At 39.6% G+C, this 21,113-nt stretch overlaps 2 protein-coding genes across 2 annotated transcripts in view; both read left to right on the forward strand.

Moving 5' to 3' along the window:
* The first annotated feature begins 1,678 nt into the window (after positions 1-1,678).
* Positions 1,679-21,113, forward strand: part of Tlr1 (toll like receptor 1) — a 38,289-nt gene continuing 18,854 nt past the window's right edge. The window contains exon 1 of the mRNA XM_026387492.2: positions 1,679-1,722. The gene's annotated coding sequence lies outside the window, so the exon portion shown is untranslated. The remainder of the gene's footprint in view (positions 1,723-21,113) is intronic.
* Tlr6 (toll like receptor 6) lies at positions 12,414-19,692 on the forward strand. The gene is made up of 2 exons (XM_026385778.2): positions 12,414-15,227; positions 17,959-19,692. Exon 1 carries the CDS (start codon positions 12,437-12,439, stop codon positions 14,825-14,827), a length of 2,391 nt encoding a protein of 796 aa, XP_026241563.2. The 5' UTR covers positions 12,414-12,436; the 3' UTR covers positions 14,828-15,227; positions 17,959-19,692.

The following is a 21,113-nucleotide window of genomic DNA, read 5'->3' on the forward strand; positions in this document are numbered from 1 at the left end:
AGTCAATCCTGCCAATTCCACTTCAGTGTTTAAAAACACATGACTTGCATAGAATTAAACTCCTTTCTGTTACAAGTTCTCTTCTGTGTCAGTCACTGTTCTAGACACTTTATATTCATTATCTTCCCTAAAAATCACAACACCTACTCCCATTTTGTGGATGAATAAATGGAGTCCAAGTGAGTCCAAACAACTTGCCTAGTTAGTGGGCCAAGTAAGGAATACGCTCAGTTCTGGCTGTTTCTTTCTTAGTTCCACTGCTCTGATTGCTTCCTGATTTGTGCCCTCCCCTTAAAGACAATTCTCAGGGTTACAATAGCCACAATAAGAATGACAGCAGTGTTGTGCAACAGGCTAACAAGAAATGTGCCATGTGACCAAATCCTCAGTGATGTATAAATGTGTGAATATGCATGTCTTTTTAAAAGACTTTAGTCCAGCGTTGCTGAAATTCCTTCAAAGACACAGCCGGCCCTGCTTGTTTCTCAAATCTGTTTTCCCAGTGTCCTGCACATCTGTGCGTTTCCTGCTGCCTCACATTGCACCCATCATTCCTGGCTGAGTACCTCCAGGCCTAAGAAGACTTCCTGTTGGGTTTGATGAGTAAGGATGAGTAGTCAGACACTGGCCTCTCCCTTCCCCTTGAAAGCAGAAGTGATTCTGAACTAGATGTTCAACTTTTTCATTGGCCACATTGCACAGTCTTAACGTTTTTGTAAAGATAAAATAATGCCTGCCAGTGAGATTCAGTCTAGAACCATTATTTAGCTTATGTATTCTGTTCTTTACAAAAACTAAATAAGTGAGAAGTCTGAGAACTTGGATCCAGATACCTGAAGTAGCTGCTTAACCATTCACCCTCTTTTTATTTCAACTCTTATTGATATTATGCTAACATTATTCTAACTGGTCTTTAGAAAATTAAATTTTAAATTAGTCCTTCAGGAGCTCAGCAACATTTACTATTCCAGAATTAAAAATGGGAACATGTAATAGAACCAAATGTTGATTAGAGTGTGGGAAATCAAGATACAATTCCTGTTAGGTATGGCTAAACATGTATCAACTATTAAGCTTTCTTTGAAAGCTGATTTTTTTTTTTAAATTGTGGTTCTAGGCTTATTTTCAGTATCTCATCTAGCTAAAATAATGCTCAGGCATTGATTGATAATAGCAGATGTAATTATTCAGGAAATGTTAAATATGGTGGTAGTGGAGAACAGGCAAAGTTTTCCACTCTGGTGACAACTTAATATTCAGGGTGCACATTCTCAGGATAAAATTTACGTTAGAAAAATACTTTCCTTCACAGTGGAATTTTCATAAGCTGCTTTCTCATATGAATGTAAGTATATATTGATTTAGTCTGCCATCCAGAAAAGCCTGCTATGCCCATGACTTTTAAAAAAGGAAGTTTCTGAGCACTTGCCTCGCATGTGTGAGGCCCTGGGTTCAATCCTTGACACCACATAAAAATAAACAAATAAAATAAAGGCATTCTGTCCATCTACAACTACCAAAAATTAAAAAAAAAAAAATTAATTAAAAAATAAATAAATAAAAGGAAGTTTCTATGTGGGAGTAATTCCAGGAAGCGCCAACAGATGGCACCAAACCTGTACCTGGTATTGTATTGCTTTACTTTGAGGACTTGGCATTGGTGAAGTACTTATTTTCGTGCTCTTAGAAGTTATTTTCTCTTCTTCTGAGAAAGAAATATTGGTAAGTAAGAATGCTTTTGTGGATTTTTCAAGTTATGGTGCAAATGCGTCAAATAAGGAAGAGAATTCTTATGATTATGTAGGAAATAACCTTTGAAATTTTTGCAAAATGATTTTGTTGTTGTTTTAATGTTATAAGTATCCTCTGAATTGTACACAAACAAGTAGTGTGTCTTTATGCAAGATATAAAACAACTAATACTTTAGTGGTGGAAAAAAACTAACTTTTGTTATTTATTTCTTCTGCTTTCGTCTGTGGTGTTTTCTCTCTTCATCTTTCTCTAGTTCCTTGTTTTCGGCAACATTTACAGCAGTTTGATAGAGCACCTATCACAAGTTACATAATTTTATAGTGTACATGTGTGTTTGAGCTCCCCCGTGGATGAACTGTGAAAGTTTATGGGTCTGGATCTGTCACTAACTCAGTAGCCTTTTGAAGGAGGGTTCTGGCATTCCTTTTCATATTAATATCCCGAGCACCTAGCACCATTAATTAAATGGAGGAAGTGACAGGGACCAAGCTCTTTGTAACCTGTGAATTCAGCGGTGCCAGCCCTCAGCTCCCTCCAGGCTCCCTACCTTAAGTTTGACAAAAGAAACAGTGTTTCTTTGGCATATTTGTTGACTTGATTATAAATTCTTTTCCTACACTTACCTAACTTAATGTTCTTTGTTTCTGGTCTCTCCTTTCTTGTAGCTGTAATTTTTGTAGGTCCCTCCAATACCATTTTGTCTGAAAAAGTTTTTACTTGTTCGTTTTTCTCTCCTTTTTCATTTGATGCATTCAATAAATGACTTTTACCTATCTCTTTTTTCTTCCTTCAGAAAACAGTGACCTCATGAATTTCCTGTCTTCAGGCACCACCCCCTTTACATATATCAAAGTTCCTGGCTGGTTTGTCAAGTGTGTAGAGTAGGAGTTGCTCAAGGCTACGAACACCTGGAGGGGAATATTTGTACTTTGTGGTGGATGTTATAAGCTTTCCACTTCCTCACGTGATGGCTGAATTTCAGTCCTCTGACCTAGAGTTTGGTCTGTGGGGGAGACCGTTGAGTGGGTCCTCATCCATGACTGTCAGTTATCTACCTAACTGAGGAAATTCTTTCTTTATATATATATTAATATTCCAAATAATACAAGCATGCACCTTTACATATGAAATATTTTACATAAGTTATAATTAAAGACAACTCTTCAGTTGTCTTAATATTTTGAAATTATAAAAAATATTCAAAATAAGAAATTTTAGAAATATTTGAAAGTACTTTAAAATTTTTTTTTTTTTAGTTGTAGATGAACACAATTTCTTCCTTCCTTTCTTCCTCCCTTCCTTCCTTGTTAGAGTCTGTAAACAAGTCTGGATGGAGCCTGGCATTTTGCCAGAGGGAGTGGTTTGTGAAGTAACGCCAGCAAGCCATTAAGTGTGGAGATTCCTTATTGGTTGACTGCTGTATCGAGTTTATGTTAATTAAGATAAGCTGTGTGGAATGTATATATACCACTCCTGTCCTACAATAAACGGCTCCCACTCCTGCTGTATCAATCTACACAGGTTGCTTGTCACCGCCCCCCTTACTTTGCTGCAGCTGGACTGTGGCACTTCTTCCTTCCTTCCTTTCTTTCTTTCATGCTGAGGATTGAACCCAGTGCCTCACACTTGTGAGGCAAGTGCTCTACCACTGAGTTACAGCCCCAGCCCTATTTGAAAGTATTTTAAGAAAGAAAATTAAATTCATCTGAGACTCAGAGATGACAACTCTTAATACTTGGTATGTTTCTTTATATTCTTTTTCCTCTAGGCTTTGTGTTCATCAGGTTTGACCATATTTTACAAACTTGGAGTCACACTCATGATGCAATTTGGTGCTTAGCAGTTACTGCAGATTTTTTTCAGAGTGCTGTCAGGATTGGAGACTGCATGCTATTCCATGGTATGGATATACCATATTTGATTTAACCAGTTTCTACACTAGACATTCTGATTTTTTTGATTTTTCATCATCTCTCATGGATCCCATGGTCATATTTTTTTAATTATTTCTTTAACAAATTCCAAGAAGTGGAATTACTAACATAAGAGTAGGCATATTTTAAAGGAATTTATATAAACTACCAAATAACCCTTTATAAATGTTGTACTAATTTCTCATTCCTGCTCAAGTAGTGAGAGTTTTTATTTTTGTTCCCACTTACTAACAGTGGGTATTCTATTTCTGAGTTTTCCCAATATGATTGATGAAAAAGGTCATTCTTTTTTTTTAATCTTCTGAGAAACAAAAATTCTCATTTGAATCACTTTATCTTCTATTCTTAAGTATCTTAAATTAAATTAAGAAATTCTCATATTTTATTCCTAAATGCTTCCTTCTGTATCTCTAATAACAAATTAAAAGTAATATTTCTTTCTTTCCTTTTTCTTTTTTCTTTCTTTTCTTTCTTTCTTTCTTTCTTTCTTTCTTTCTTTCTTTCTTTCTTTCTTTTTCTTTCTTTCTTTTTTTTTTTTTGGTACCACCATTTGAACTCTGGGGCACTGGGCCACATCCCCAGCCCTAGTTTGTATTTTATATAGAGACCCATTCATCTATTGAAGGGCATCTAGGTTGGTTTCACAATTTAGCTATTGTGAATTGTGCTGCTATTAACATTGATGTGGCTGCATTACTATAGTATGCTGTTTTTAAGTCCTTTGGGTATAAACCAAGGAGTGGAATAGCTATGTCAAACATTCCAAGTTTTCCAAGGAATCTCCATTCTGCTTTCCAGAGTGTTTGTACCAATTTGCAGTCCTACCAGCAATGTATGAACGTGCCTTTTCCCCCACAACTTCGCCAACACTTATTATTGTTTGTATTCTTTATAGCTGCCATTCTGACTGGAATGAGATGAAATCTTAGAATAGTTTTGATTTGCATTTCTCTAATTGCTAGAAATGTTGAACATTTTTTCATATATTTGTTGATTGATTGTATACCTTCTTCTGGAAATTGTTCAGTTTCTTGACCCATTTATTGATTGGGTTATTTTTTGAGTTCTTTATATTTCCTAAAGATGAGTGCTCTATCTGAATGCATGTGGTAAAAATTTGCTCCCAAAATTAAATTAAATTAAGAAATTCTGATATTTTATTCCTAAATGCTTCATTTTGTATCTTTAATAACAAATTAAAACTGGGCCCTCTATTCACCTCACTGATTGTTTCTTTTGCTGAGAAGAAGCTTTTTAGTTTGAATTCATTCCATTTATTGATTCTTGATTTTATTTCTTGCAATATAGGAGTCTTATTAAGGAAGTTGGGGCCTAATCTGACTTGATGAAGATTTGAGCCTACTTTTTCTTCTATTAGGTGCAGGGTCTCTGGTTTAATTCCTAGGTTCTTGATCTACTTTGAGTTTTGTGCATGGTGAGAGACAGGGGCTTAATTTCATTTTGTTGCATATAGATTTCCAGTTTTTCCAACACCATTTGTTGAAGAGGCTATCTTTTCTCTAATGCATGTTTTTGACACCTTTGTCAAATATGAGATCACTATAGTTATGTGGGTTTGTCTCTCTGTTCTCTATTCTGTACCATTGATCTACAGGTCTGTTTTGGTGCCAATACCATGCCATTTTTGTTACTATTGTTCTGTAGTATAGTTTAAGGTCTGGTATAGTGATGCTACCTGCTTCACTCTTCTCACTAAGGATTGCTTTAGCTATTCTGAATATCCTGTTTTTCCAGATGAATTTCATGACTGCTTTTAATATTTCTATGAGGAATGTCATTGGGATTTTGATTGGAATTGCATTGAATCTGTATAGTGCTTTTGGTAGTATTGTGATTTTTGACAACATTAATTCTACCTATCCAAGAACAAGGGAGATATTTCCATCTTCTAAGGTCTTTCTTAATTTCTTTCTTTAGCGTTCGGTAATTTTCATTGTAGAGGTCTCTCACCTCTTTCATTGACTCCCAAGTATTTAGTTTATTTTTTTTTGAGGCTATTGTAAAAATAGTTTACAATAGTAAAAATAGTAGTTTTCCTAGTTTCTTTTTCAGAGGATCTGTCACTGATGTACAGAAATGCCTTTGATTTATGGGTGTTGGTTTTATATCCTGATACCTTAATGAATTCATTTATTAGTTCTAGAAGTATTCTGGTGGAATTTTTTTTTTTTGAATCTTCTAGGTATAGAATCATGTTGTCAGCAAATAGTGATAATATGAGTTTTTCTTTTCCTATTTGTATCCCTTTGATTTCTTTTATCTGTCTAATTGGTCTGGCTAGAGTCTTAAGAACTATGTTAAGTAGTAGTGGTGAAAGAGGGCATCCCTGTCTTGTTCCAGCTTTTAGAAGGAATGCTTTCAATTTTTCTGCATTTGGAATGATGTTGACCTGTGGCTTACCACAGGTAGCTTTTCCAATGTTGAGATACCCTGTTATCCCTAGTTTTTCAAGTATTTTGAACATGAGGGAGTATTTTGTCATATGCTTTTTCTGCATCTATTGAGATGGTCATATGATTCTTACCGTCTATTGATGTGATGAATTACATTATTGACTTCCATATGTTGAACCATCCCTGGGATGAAACCCACTTGATTGTGGTGCACTATCTTTTTGATATGTTTTTGTATTTTATTTGCCAGAATTTTATTGAGAATTTTTCCATCTATGTTCATTAGAGATATTGGTCTGAAGTTTTCTTTCTTTGATGTGTCTTTATCTGGTTTTGGAATCAGGGTGATATTGGCCTCATGAGTTTGGAAGTGTTTCCTATTTTTCTATTTCATGAAATAATTTGAGAAGTATTGGTATTAGTTGCCAGAAGCCAAGTGCCAATGTCTCGGCTTGGCACAGAATCACGAGCCACCACACAAGCTTTGTAGGTTCAAACAGCAATTCTTTATTCCGGATCTCACACCAGCCTCCACACACGTTCAGGGGCAGTCTAAATCTGCCCGCACACTTCACCTACTCCACGAGGCTTTTTCCAAATCCCATTTGAATCTCACGAGAACTCAACAGGAATAAGCAGCAGGAACACCCTAATCCCAGCAGCAATAATCTTCAACCTCAACTTCCCTAAAACCCATATTCTTAAACCGGGAACACCCTAAACCCAAGGACCGGGATACTTCCTCAAACCTGCAGGATACTTCCTCAAACCTGGATCCACCCTCGATCACCTTGAGCAGGGTCATCTTTCTCAAACACACAAGCAAGGTCGCAGCAAATTTCCAAGGCAAGTCCATTTAACATGGGGTACACTGGCAAGGATTACGATGCGTCAATACCTACTTGGTAATGGCCCTCAGCAATTAGTTATTCTTTGAAGGTCTTGTAGAACTCAGCTGTGTATTCATCTGGTCCTGGGCTTTTCTTGGTTCATAGGCTTCTGATGGTGTCCTCTATTTCATTGCTTGAAATTGATGTATTTAACTTGTGTATATCATCCTGATTCAGTTTGGGCAAACCACATGACTCTATAAATTTGTCAATGCCTTCAATGTTTTCTATTTTATTGGAGTATAAATTTTCAAAATAATTTCTATTTTTATTCATTGCTCATGACAATACAATGATCTTGATATATCATACATTTGATTCAAATGGGGTATGAATTCTAATGATCTTCTGTATTTCTGTAGTGTCTGTAATAATGTTTCCTTTTTCATCATGGATGTTAGTAATTTGAGTTTTCTTTCTCCTTCTCTTTGTTAGTATGGCTAAGGGTTTATCAATTTTATTTATTTTTCAAAAAAACAACTTTTTGTTTTGTCAATTTTTTCAATTGTTTCTTTTGTTTCAATTTCCTTGATTTCAGCTCTGATTTTAATTATTTCCTGTATTCTACAGCTTTTGGTGTTGATTTGTTCTTATTTTTCTAGGGTTTTGAGATGTAATGTTAGTCATTTATTTGTTGACTTTTTCTTCTTTTAAGGAATGAACTCCATGCAATGAACTTTCCTCTTTATACTGCCTTCAGAGTGTCCCAGAGATTTTTATATGTTGTATCAGTGTTCACATTTTCTCTAAGAATTTTTTAATCTCCTCTTTGATGTCTTTTGCAACCCATTGTTCATTCAATAACATATTATTTAGTCTCCAGGTGTTATTTTATCATTGATTTCTAATTTAATTCCATTATGATCTGATATAATTCAGGGTAGTATCTATTTTTTTTGTATTTGCTAAGAGTTGCTTTGTGACATAATATATGTTCTGTTTTAGAGAAGGTTCCATGTGCTGCTGAGAAGAAAGTGTATTCACTCGTTGAAGGATGAAATATTCTATATATGTCTGTTAAGTCTAGGTTATTGATTATATTATTGAGTTCTATAGTTTCTTTGTTCAGCTTTTGTTTGGAAGATCTATCCAGTGGTGAAAGAGATGTGTTAAAGTCACCCAGAATTATTGTGTTGTGGTCTATTTGACTCTTGAATTTGAGAAGAGTTTGTTTGATGAATGTAGATGCTCCATTGTTTGGGGCATATATATTTATAATTGTTATGTCTTGTTGATGAATGGTTCCCTTGAACAGTATGAAATATTCTTCTTTATCCCTCTTGATTAACTTTGGCTCATTATCTTCTTTATTTGAGATGAGGATGGAAACTCCTGCTTGTTTCCACAGTGAGTGATATATTATCTTACAACCTTTCACCTTCAGGCTGTGGATGTCTTTTCCTATGAGATGAGTCTTTTGAAGGCTTTTTAAAATCCAATCTGCCAGTCTATGACTTTTGTTTGGTGAGTTTAGGTCATTAACATTCAGGGTTATTATTGAGACATGATTTGTATTCCCAGTCATATTGTTTATTTTTGTTATTTAACTTGTTTTCTCCTTTGATAAGTATTTCCTTTAGTGTAATACCCCCCTTTGCTGATTTTCATTGTTGTTTTTTGTTTCCTCCTCATGGAATATTTTGCTGAGGATGTTCTGTGGTGCAGGTTTCTAGTTGTAAATTATTTTAACTTTTGTTTATCATAGAAGGTTTTTATTTCATCATCAAATTTAAGGCTTAATTTTGCTGCATATAGATTCTTGGTTGGCATCCATTTTCTTTCAGAGCTTGATATGTGTTGTTCCAGGATCTTTTAGCTTTCAGGGTCTGGATTGAAAAATCTGCAGATATCCTAATTGTTTTCCCCTATATATAACCCGATTCCTTTCTCTTGTGGCTTTTAAAATTCTCTGCTTATTCTGTATGCTAAGCATTTTCATTTATAATGTGCCTTGGTGTGGATCTGTTGTGATTTTGTACATTTGGTGTCCTATAAGCCTCTTGTATTTGATTTTCCAATTCATTCTTCATGTTTGGAAATTTTTCTGATATTATTTTATTGAATAGATTGTTCATTCCTTTGGTTCGGAACCCCATGCCTTCCTCTATCCCAATAACTTTAAAATTTGGTCTTTTTATGTTATTCTATAATTCTTGAATGTTCTGCTCATGGTTTCTTATCATCTTTACTGTCTGGTCAACATTCTTTTCAAGATTATATATTTTATCTTCATTTTCTGAGGTCCTGTCTTCTACATGATCTAATCTGTTGGTGATGCTTTCTATTGAACTTTTAATTTGGTTTATTGTTTCTTTCATTGCAAGGATTTCTGTTTTTTTTTTTCAGAACCCCTATCTCCTTACTGAAATAATCTTTTGTTTCCTGTATTTGCTTACATAGCTCTTTATCGAAATGATCTTTTGCTGCTTGTAATCGCTCTCTTATATCATCCTTGAATTCACAGAACATTTTAATTATGTACATCCTGAACTCTTTCTCTGTAATTTCTTCTGTTGTTCTGGCCATGGATTCTAATAACGTATTATCTTGGTTTTGGGGGGCACTTTTTTCCTTTATTTTTTCATGTTGTTCCTATGTCCTTCCTTCTAGCACTGCAGATCCATGGCTTTATGGCTTTTACACTGTAGGCTTATAGTGTCCCTGCAGGTTTTCAATACCTCTTCTTTAAGCGGGAGAACAATGTGAACAGATCCTAATACACACAATATACAACCTTAAACCAAATAGCCACGATTAAGATGTTTATGACTTTGTCACAATATACAGAAATGGTGAATTAAATTATTATCTACAATACAAACAGTAGGTTTGCAAAAGGGTCTATAGTTTCTGATGGTGACAAAGAACCGGGAGTGAGGTATAGGATGAGATGTTGAGGGGATAGGAGGTAAGGATTTGGAGTTATTAGATCTTAGAAAGCGTGAAAGAGGAATCTAAAGAAGTTGGTTAGTAGCAGGAGAAGAGAGAGAAAGTGTTTTTGGGGAGACAAGTAATTGTAATACAGTAGAGTACAAAAAAAACAAACAAACATAAATACTAGAAAAGTAAAAATTGTAAAAATTAGAGATAAAATAATATTTAACACCACTGTAATAACACTATTCAAACATTCCAGTTCTCAGTAGCCTAATTCATGAAAAATACTTGGTTTCACAAATGTTGGGGATTTGAGGGCAGGAAGAGAGAGAGAGAGAGAGAGAGAGAGAGAGAGAGAGAGAGAGAGAGAATCTCAGAGGAAAATACAAGGATTGTTTTTGTTGGAGATCAGTATCTTTCCAGCTCCCCTTCTCATCCAATAGGTAGGGTTTTCTGTTGTTTGCTGGTACCTCCATCCTCAGGATGGTGAAGGTCATTAGGGTGGGAGGGTTGGTCTGTGGCATGGCTCCTGGAGGTGCCGTATAGTCCTTGGCATTTCCCAATGGGAGACTGTACCCCAAGGATCTCATTTGGGGCCCACTTGTGTGATGTGGGCACCTGGTCTTATCTCCTTATATCACCTGTAGGCCTCGCCATTCTTGGTCTCTAATTCAGTCTATTGACTGTATCTCACTCACCCCTTCCCTTTCTACTTTCCAATCAGGAACCTTTCTCTCCAGAGGTCTTGTGGGCTGTGTTCTGGGGACTGCACACCTGTCACAGAGAGCTGTTTTATGTTGGGCAGATTGGGACCCGGTTTTGTGATCCGCTTTTGTGAGCTAGGCACAGGCCCCATAGCCTCAGGCATGGTGCCAGGTTAGGGGCTGCTGAGGCAGGGGAGAAGTTGGGGGCTTTCAGTACCTGGATATTGCTTCTAAGCCTCAGCCGGTTTTCCAAGCTGGGAGTTGCCCCAACTAAAGATGACCATGAAGGTGTCCTAAGATGGAGGAAGTTACTTTCAGCCATGGGCTGCTGGGTTGGATGGGACCATGTGGTGGCTTTGAGTGGCATGTTCAGAGCTGCAGCTCCGCAGCATGCAGTATTGTGGCTGGCAGGTGTCACCAGACCCAGTGCAGTGTTCCAACGTGCAGGCTACCTCACGTAGGGGACTGTGGCAGTGGTTGCAGTGCCCCAAGTTGGAGGTCACCGGAGGAGTCCCACATTGGTAGACGGGGATCCACAAGGGAGAAGTGGCCGGAGTTCCTGCATGTGGGCTGTGGCCAGGTGTCCTGTGTGGGAACAGCAGCTGGGATTCCTGCGTGGGTGGGCGGCCAGGAGTCCTGTGCAGGTGCTAATCAAGACTGATTTTAGAGGTCTTAGTCCACAGAAGTCTGGTTCCATTCCTGGGGACTCAAGGTGAGGCTGAACATCATGACGGAAGACTGTGGCAGAGGGAAGCAGGGGAGGGAGCGCCACACTGTCTTGATTACTGTAGTGTTAGAGTGAGACTTGATGTTGGGTGTGTCATTTCTTTGACTTTGACATTAGTCTTTTAATTACTTCCCCAACCCAGGAGTAAACAATACTTTTTTTTTTTTTCAAGTCAGACATTTTTTCTTCTAGAAGTTTTATAGTTTAAATATTCTAATGTGGTAACTAGAAATTAGATTCTCACCTCCCCAGGGCTTCTTGTTGCTGCCTGCTGTGGGTCAGAGTTGTTCACTTATTCAGTGACTTTTCTAAACAATATTTGGAATGACTGTCATCTGTGAACGCTGAATTTTCTGTTAGCTCAGTGGTCAACTAGTGATTTGAGATTTCCTCAAATACCTGGAGCAAAAAACCAAACCAAACACCAAAAAACCAAAAACAAATAAACAAGCAAAATACTCTGGATCTTTGCAGACTGGCTCCATGTTGGAGCCCTTCTGCCTTAGTCTTCACTTTCTGCTCAGGTGGAGCCTAGACATTCAGCAGAGGTGAAAGGTTAGACTTTTCTCAGCTCTTCTCTGAGCCTGTGTCCAGCTCTGGGCAGGGTGTGGATTTGCAGATTTGTTGGCATACATGGAGCTTTCCAAAGCCTCTGTTCTCTCGCGTAGCTCTGTTCCCAGCCTCTTCCCTTCCTGGCTTTGTGGTAGGTCTATGGCTTGCTTATCTGTTATTTCTTGCCCCATGTGGCTGCAGCTAGTATATTTACCTTTAAATCTTTCCCACAAACACCACCCAGGAGGTTTCTCCAACTCTTAAACTTCTGAGGTATGTGAAGCAAAGACAACCCCATAGTGAATCCTTAGGGAGCCACTGGACAAGTCAAAACATATGGCCATGATTCCTTGTGTTCCCCCTGGCACCAGCAAGCTGTGTAACAGGGAAAAAAAAATCATGTAAAAATCTGGGGACAGAAATGACTGTGATTGTGAATGAAGAAGTCATTGAGCTTTTAGTAAGTGGAAGTTTGAAAGCAATCATTCAAACTTTACTCATTTTACTATATGTTGAATTTCTAGAAACTGGATTCAATTCAAAATGGTCTGAAGAAGAGCAGCCCTCGAGGAGAACCATTGCATCATGACCCCAGACAAAGAGCCTGTTGTCACAAACCTTTGTTTTGTTTGTATCGTGATCTTAATAGTCGGAATCATAGTCCAGGTCTCTGGTGAAAATGAACTTAGAGTAGACATGTCAAAAATAGGCCTGACGCATGTTCCGAAAGACCTGTCACCAAGAACTGAAGTCTTAGACATATCTCAAAACTACATATCTGAGCTTCAGATCTCTGACTTCAGCTTCTTATTGGGGCTGAAAGTTTTGCGACTTTACCATAATAGAATCCAGAGACTTGATTTTAGTGTTTTCAAGTTCAACAGCTACCTGGAATATTTGGATTTATCTCACAATCAGTTGCAAAAGATATCCTGCTACCCTGTGGTGGGTGTCAAACATTTAGATCTCTCATTCAATGACTTTGATGCTCTGCCCATCTGTACAGAATTTGGCAACTTGACGCAACTGAATTTCTTGGGATTAAGTGCTGCAAAGTTCCAGCCATTAGATCTGCTACCAATTGCTCACTTGCATCTAAATTACATTCTTCTGGATTTAGGAGGTTATTACGTGAAAGAAAATGAGGCAGAAAGTCTTCAAATTCTGAACACAAAATCACTTCATTTTGTTTTCCACCCAGAGAGTTTATTTTCTGTCCAAGTGAACATATCAGTTAATACTTTAGGGTGCTTACAGCTGACAAATATTAAATTGAATGATGAGAACTGTCAAGTCTTAATTAACTTTTTATTGGAACTCACTAGAGGTCCAACCCTACTGAACTTGACTCTCAATCACATGGAAACAACTTGGAAATGCTTGGTTAGAGTTTTTCAGTTCCTTTGGCCCAAACCTGTGGAATATCTCAATATTTACAATTTAACAATAGTCGAAAGCATTAATGAAGAAGATTTTGCTTATTCTGAAACAACACTGAAAGCATTAAAAATAGAACATATTAAAAACCAAGTTTTTATCTTCTCACAGACAGCATTGTACACAGTGTTTTCTGAGATGAACATTATGATGTTAACCATATCAGACACACCTTTTATTCATATGCTTTGTCCTCAAGCACCAAGCACATTTAAATTTTTGAACTTTACCCAGAATGTGTTCACAGATAGTGTTTTTCAAAACTGTTCCACTTTAGTGCATTTGGAGACACTTATCTTGCAAAAAAATGGATTAAAAAACCTTTGTAAAGTATCTCTTATGACAAAGAATATGCTGTCCTTGGAATTCCTGGATGTTAGCTTGAATTCTCTGGAATCTCATACACTTGAGGAAAATTGCACTTGGATTGAAAGTATAGTGGTATTAAATTTATCTTCAAATATACTTACTGACTCAGTTTTCAGCTGTTTGCCTCCCAGGGTCAAGGTACTTGATCTTCACAATAATAGAATCATGAACATCCCTAAAGATGTCACCCATCTGGAAGCTTTGCAGGAACTCAACATAGCATTCAATTCTTTAGCTGACCTTCCTGGATGTGGTACCTTCAGCAGCCTCTCTGTACTGATCATTGACCATAATTCTATTTCCCACCCATCAGCTGATTTCTTCCAGAGCTGCCAGAAGATGAAGTCAATACAAGCAGGGAGCAACCCATTCCAATGCACATGTGAGCTCAGAGACTTCATCCAACATATAGGCCAACTACCAAGTGAAGTGGTAGAGGGCTGGCCTGATGCTTATAAGTGTGACTACCCAGAAAGCTATAAGGGAACCCCACTAAAGGACTTCCATGTGTCTCCATTATCCTGTAACACAGGTCTGCTGATTGCCACCATTGGGGTCGTGGTGCTGGTGTTAGCTGGTTCTGTGACCTTCCTCTGCCTCTACTTGGATCTGCCCTGGTATCTCAGGATGGTGTGTCAGTGGGCCCAGACTCGGCACAGGACTAGGAACATCCCCTTGGAAGAACTCCAAAGAAATCTTCAGTTCCATGCTTTTATTTCATACAGTGAACATGATTCTACCTGGGTAAAAAATGAACTAGTACCCTGCCTAGAAAAAGAAGATATCCGGATCTGTCTCCATGAAAGAAACTTTGTTCCTGGCAAGAGCATTGTGGAAAATATCATAAATTGCATTGAGAAGAGCTACAAGTCCATCTTTGTTTTGTCCCCCAACTTTGTCCAGAGTGAGTGGTGCCATTATGAGCTGTACTTTGCCCACCACAATCTCTTCCATGAAGGGTCTGATAACTTACTCCTGATCTTACTGGAACCCATCCCACCCAATAGCATTCCCAACAAGTATCACAAGCTGAGGGCTCTCATGACACAGCGCACTTACTTGGAATGGCCCGTGGAGAAGAGCAAACAGGGACTTTTTTGGGCTAACATCAGAGCTGCTTTTAATATGAACTTAACACTAGTCAATGAAAACAATGATGTGAAAACTTAAAGTCAGGAAATCCCAATTAACACCATTATCTTGAACTCTGATGAATATCATTGCTAGCTCCTATCTGGGGCTGCTTCCATATCCACCATGTCTTTGGGGAAGATACAATGAAAACCTTGTTTCAACTGAGTTGGGGAATTAGGTTTGGGGTGGGGATAAAGGTGATGCTCATTTTGCCAATTAGAGAAATCTTAGTATCTTCCTGTTTACTCTCCGTTTTCACATTGAAACAGTCTTTTTTGAGTAAATTCTCATTCAGGGATCTTTCTTCCCCACTCTCCTTTCCCAAATGAAAGAGGGAAAGGAGACTTTGTGGCTTCATGTCAGCAAGAAAAGAGATGGCCTCAGAACTGTGTGCACTGGTCCTTGGAGTCTCCTCTGAATCCTCATTGGACTCTGGGTGAGTTTTATCATCCTAAGCTTTGGGCCTAGGAAAAATATTAGGCCAGTTATGAAATATAAGACAGTATTTTTTCTACATGTGAGTAATAGTTTATTGACTTTTTGACTCTGACACACAAACATGTAATTAACCATTGGAAACTCATGGCATTATAATATGTGTGTAGAATAGGAAATATGGCCTTCAGTTATAGGCTGCTGAGGTGAAAGACTTGGGTATACTTGCTTGCCAAAGACACTGAGAGTCAAATTTATGTGTCACTTGATATCAAAATGGTTTTTTTTGTTGTTTTTGTTGTTGTCTTCGACTTTTGCCTAATGCCCAAAGCTGATGAAAGGCAATAAATGCTCCCATATTCACAGAGAGAGAGAGACACAGCCAGGCTGGACATCCTAAAAGAGCAGAAAAGGACTAGTAATTATCAGTCCATGTTGCCATCTCTAGAATCCTGGATTCAAAAGGGTCATTTAGAGAGTCATTAAGTGGAGGCTCCAAAATATGGCGAGATTGCTTTGAATACCTTCAAAAGGCAAGTGAGAGGGGCTCCCAGAATAGTAGGAAAGTAGTCTGTCATTCTCCTCCCAGACCGATGATTTGCAGAGGAACAGGAGTATGAGATCCATGCAGCAGGCGAGGTGTGATTCTTGGCTATTTATAGGTGCTGCATAAGTATTTGTTGAGTGAATAGATGAGTGCTTGTACTGGAGAAAAGGAGAGAGGTTGGCTTGGGCAGCACAGAATGGTAGGACAAGAGAAGGAGTACAGTGACTGCAACCTGTCCTTCCATCATCAGCATGGCAAAGGCATTTCCTGTGGGCCAGACTGACCATGGTAGCTGGGTTTGAGTTGTCACAATAGGACCTCAACCAACAAGGCAGCCTATTGTGCAGAGATATTGTGGCACCCAGAGGCCAAGGGGTTGGGGGGAAGAGGTGCATTGCAGGAGTTGTGGGAGAGATCAGCCAGATTGTGTACCATTTGCATTAAGGAACTGTGTGATATGGAGTCTACTCTATATTTGGGACTCCAAATAACCCACAGATGCATGCCATAAAAGGGCCACCTTTTGGTTTCTGACACAACAGGAAGTAGGAGTGTGATAGCCTATTTGCCTAAACCTGTAGTTAACGGCAGGGACATGCCTCTTTTTATAATACCCTCTTTCCTTGCAAAGCTCTAGGGACATCCAGAAAATAAGAAGGCGGAGAATACCAAGGAAAAGTAAAACAATTGGTTACATTCCTTCCTCCCTTCACTGAAGGGAAGGCCTGAGCTAGGGATAAGGCTGAATTTCGAATGAGCTTTTGAGTGTGAGATTCTGTTAACTGGAACTAGTCTGAGCCCTTTAATCCTGATTAGAAGTACAATTACAAAAATGAGACTTGAGAATTACTAGAATGTATGGGATCTTCCCAAGATCAGGTATTGTGGAGGGAGATCCAACAGAACCTGGTTGTAAAGAAGTGGCTAGACAGAAAAAAACAGGTTCTTTCCTTCTGTATTTCATTCATTCAATAAGCCAGTTTCATAATGAATGAATCACTGTGAAGAAATAAGCCATAATGAAATTTCAGTGCTCCTCTCTGTCTACATTAGCTCTTCCTTGCTCTTTTGGAGAACACTGTTTTCCTTCATAGGCCCTCTCTCAAATGGCAAATTCTTCCACAGCCTGTGTTGCACTGTTTCCTAGACTAAAAACAACGACTAACAAAAACCACCACAAAAATCCACGGCACAGATTTTAAATGATCAAATATTTTTAAGTTTAATAATATGTTTCCCACAAAATTTGTGGACATTAAACTATATTAATTGTAACCTTTTTAAAAAGAATTAAAATCTACATTTTTGTGATGTACGAACACACACACACACATTTCAGACATATGAAAGGTTTATCATAAGGGATCTATTTCTTTTTTAGATAAAGATTTTCTTTCTCCATGAATATTCTACTTTCTCTGTTGAATTCTGGTTGCCAACACCTGATACCAACTTGAGAAAAAGGGTATTTAATTTCAAGAATCTAGAGATGTCTCAGAACCCAAAGGCAGGGATAGAGCTGAGCTCTGAGGAAGTTTGAAAGCAGGAATGGCCAACTGCCCAAACTTTCTCTCCCTCTCTAGTGTTGGAGATATCTCTAATGTCTCCCACCTAAACTAAGTTACTGTGGGAGGTTAGGTATGAGGGTAGAGGAGTGGGAATGGGATTGCCTTTCCTGTAGCCATTACTGGGAAGGAGTGTGTATTGTTCTTCAGGGATGCCATAACAGAATACTGCAGACTGGGTGGTTTAAACAACAGAAATTTATTTCCTGACAGTTCTAGAGACTAGAAGTCTAAAATAAATTTCTGTGCCAGAAGGGTTGGTTTCTGGTGAGGCTTCTCTTCCTGGTTTACAGACAGTCACCTTCTTTCTGTGTCCTCACAGGGTCTCTTCTCTGTGTGCACATCCCTGGTGTCCCTTCCTCTTCTTACAAGGACACTATTCATATTGGATTAAGTTCCCATTGTATGATCTCATTTAACCTTGATCACCTCTTTATTATGTCTCCAAATACAGTCACATTTTAAGGTAGTGGGAGTTAGGGCTTTGACATAGGAATTTGGTGTGGGGCATAATACAGTCCATAACATGGTTATTCAGATAAATTTAAAAATATTGTGATGGAGATTATTAGTCACCACCAATAACCATTATCCTCTCATTTACTATTCAATGGCTCCAGTTTTATTAGGACCCTTGACAACCCAGCTGGAGACTGCATTTCCCAGCATTCCTTGTGGCTCCATGTGGACATGTGACTGAACTCTTAGCACTGGGATGGAACTGGAACCTGTGTGCCTCTCTATGCCATGTCTCTAAGAAAGATGAGCGTCGATTCCTCTGTCAGTTCCACTGACAAAGGAAAGATGAGTGTAGAATTGGAGAAGCCATCTAGAACCTAGAGGTGAAAGTCACATGTAGATGTGCTCTTCATTCTACCCCTTTGTGCTGCCCAAGACAGCCTCGCCGCAGGTCTGGACTGCTCAGCTCTGTTATGTGAGAGAGAAGTCAACCTCCATCTGTTGAAGCCACTTTGGATTCCTCTGATACAGCCTCTTAGAACATATACGGCCGTCTGCAGCACAGAGCAATGGTACAGCTTCCTCTGATTTCCTTCCTGTGTGGACCTATTATGAGACAACAGTGTGCAAGTTCCACTCTGCAACCTGGAGCAAAGCATCCATCAATGTGAGGCACCTGGATCAGCCTGTGCTACTGCAAAGCCTCTTCACTGGCCTCCTCGATTTTACTCTTGCCTCCCACATTAGAGTGGGTTTTTTAAGATGTAAATTATATTAGGCCATTCCCTGCTTAAAGCCTTCTAGTGACCTCCCTTTGCAGTTGGAACAAGAGTCCAACTCCTCCCAGTGACCTGGGTTGCTATCATGATCCGCCTGCTCACCTCTCTGCACTGTTCCCTTTACTTCTAATCCAGCCCAGTTGCCTTCTGGCTGGTCCCCCAGTGCATCACACTGGTTCCCCACTGTGTCACCATTACACTTGGCCACACCGCTTCCCCTGCTGAGATTAGTTTCCCTGAACAGATTGGTTTGTCCTCACCTTTCACATCCCAATGTCACCTCCAGTGTGGGGTGTGTGTGTGTGTGGGCTGCTCCCCCATTCTAAAACAACCCGCCCCTAGTCCTTGTGGGGCACTTTCTCCTGTTGGTTTTCATCACAGCACATCATTCTGCAGTTATCTTGTTTACTTGTTTACCTGTTCATTCGGTTTCTCCTCCACTGAAATGCAAGCCGCAGTTAAATGGGATCCTTCTCAATGTGTTCCCCGCTTCTCCCTGGTGTCGAGTGGACAGTTCATCGTCCATGGTAGATACACAGTCAAAACTTGGATGGAGGCGTCTCCCTGACTGGCCACAACATCTTTGAAGCCCTTGATGCAGAGGTGGCTGTGCTGGAGCACAGCAGGGGCGGCCCTGGTGGAGTCCACGCTGAGCTGCCCTGCTGGCGGGCTGATCTCTCAGGCTGCTGGGAGAGCTGCCCTTGGTCTTGGATACCTTTGTCTCTGTTTGGGTGTCCCCATGCTTGTCTCCACTGGCCACTTGTTAGGTGAGAGGACCCCGGGTGTCACCTGATGTTGGGAGAAAGGAACACTTCCTGCAGAGACCCAGCAAGCCTTTCCCCAGGGCAGCCCCCACACCCAGCAGCCCCTTCTGCCTGCGTGGAGCAAGCCCTTCTGTTGAGACAGTTGTGAAAGTTACTCGGATTTGATCAGTACATATGCTGTGCACCTGTGTAGAAATATCACACTGCACCTCTTAAATATACACCATCATTTCCTGTCAATCAAAATTTTAATAAATGTATATTTCAGCATGTCTAATATATTTTAAATGTTCTCACCACCAAGGAACAATAAGTATGTGAAGGGATGGTATGTTGATTAACTTGATTTACTCATTCAACAGGGTCTACGTGTGCCACATCCCATTGTACCCCATAAACATATGCAATTATTAATTAAAAATAAAATTTAAAAACCACAAAAAATTCTTCTCCCCAGCCTTTCTCAGTGAGATTAAAAAAATGGACTCAGAAAGATGAAGAAAAACAAACAAACAAACAATAAAAAAAAAATCCCACACAGGTAGAACGTCTCTTCTGTAGCACAAAAGGACCAGGCTGGTCGCAAACTTCATGGCTCAGCGCAGCTTTTATTGGGAACAGAGTGATGCCTCTGATGGACCCGCTTTCCTGGTGGAAAATGAGCCCCTGGACAAAGGGGGAGATTATACTTATATAGTTACACTGAGAGGTGACTTAATTAATGAGCATGTCAGGTTGGGCCTCAGGAATTTGGGATCGGTTTTACTGGGCGAGATGGTGGTGTCAAGGGTCAGCAGTCAGTATCTGGGGTTTGTCTTTTCTGGACCAGATAAAGGATCTGGGGAAGGATTTGTCTTGGGGAGGATCAATGCTCTGGCCTCTTCCCAGAGGCTGTCAATCCAGACCTGATGGATTTCTCCTCTCCCGGGGCCTGTCTTGTCACTAGGAAAGAACGTATTGGGAAAGGATCAATGTCATCATGTATTGCCTCTCCCTCATCCCCTGTCCCTAGGCCACACTACTTGGGGGTTTGTCATTCTCCGTATCCAAGACCCTCTATCCATGTTTGGGCTATACTTTCAGGTGCCCCCAACAGATGTGCCAGTTTGTGAAGTTTGCCTTAATATATTTACAATTATTAAACACTGTGATGAGAATAAAGATTAGATTCCTTAATCATGTAACAGGTTAGGAAGAGTGGGACATGGCCAGGATGAGCTTTGATGAGGGAATCATCTGCTTGGACGGCTGTAGTGAAGTGCCATAGACTGAATGTCTTATAAACAGAAGAAAGTCATTGCTCACGATTCTGGAGGCTGGCCTGAGATCAAGGTGCCAGCAGTCTTGGTGTCTAGCAAGGGCCATCTTTCTGGTTCATAGGCTTGCAGCTGGGTCTTCATATACCGGGGAGGAGGAAGGAGCTCTCTGGGCACCGTGAGCAGAGAGAGCATGGGTGGGCCTGGTGTGTTAGTCCCCCAGGCTATTATGAAAATGACCACTACACAGTGGCTTACGACAACGGAAATGGACTTCTCACCATTCAGAAGCCCGGAGTCAGAAATCAAGGTGTTGGCAGGATTTGTACTTCCTGGAGTTTCTGTGGGAGAAATCATCCCAGGCCTCTCCTGGCTTCTGTGGTTGCTGGCAGTCCTTGGTGGTGTGTGGCTTTGCCTCCATCTTCACCAGGTCTTCTCCGCAGTCCCTGTCCCTTCTCTTTTCCCATCTTTTACAAGGATACACTAGTTGGATTTAGGAGCCTCCTCAAGCCTTTGT

This window comes from Urocitellus parryii, chromosome 10 (genome assembly GCF_045843805.1).
Source record: "Urocitellus parryii isolate mUroPar1 chromosome 10, mUroPar1.hap1, whole genome shotgun sequence".
In the NCBI taxonomy this organism is placed as follows: Eukaryota; Metazoa; Chordata; class Mammalia; order Rodentia; family Sciuridae; genus Urocitellus; species Urocitellus parryii.

Coding starts and splice junctions, on each gene's coding strand:
- Tlr6 (XM_026385778.2), top strand. CDS start 12,437: ATGACCCCAGACAAAGAGCCTGTTGTCACAAACCTTTGTTTTGTTTGT.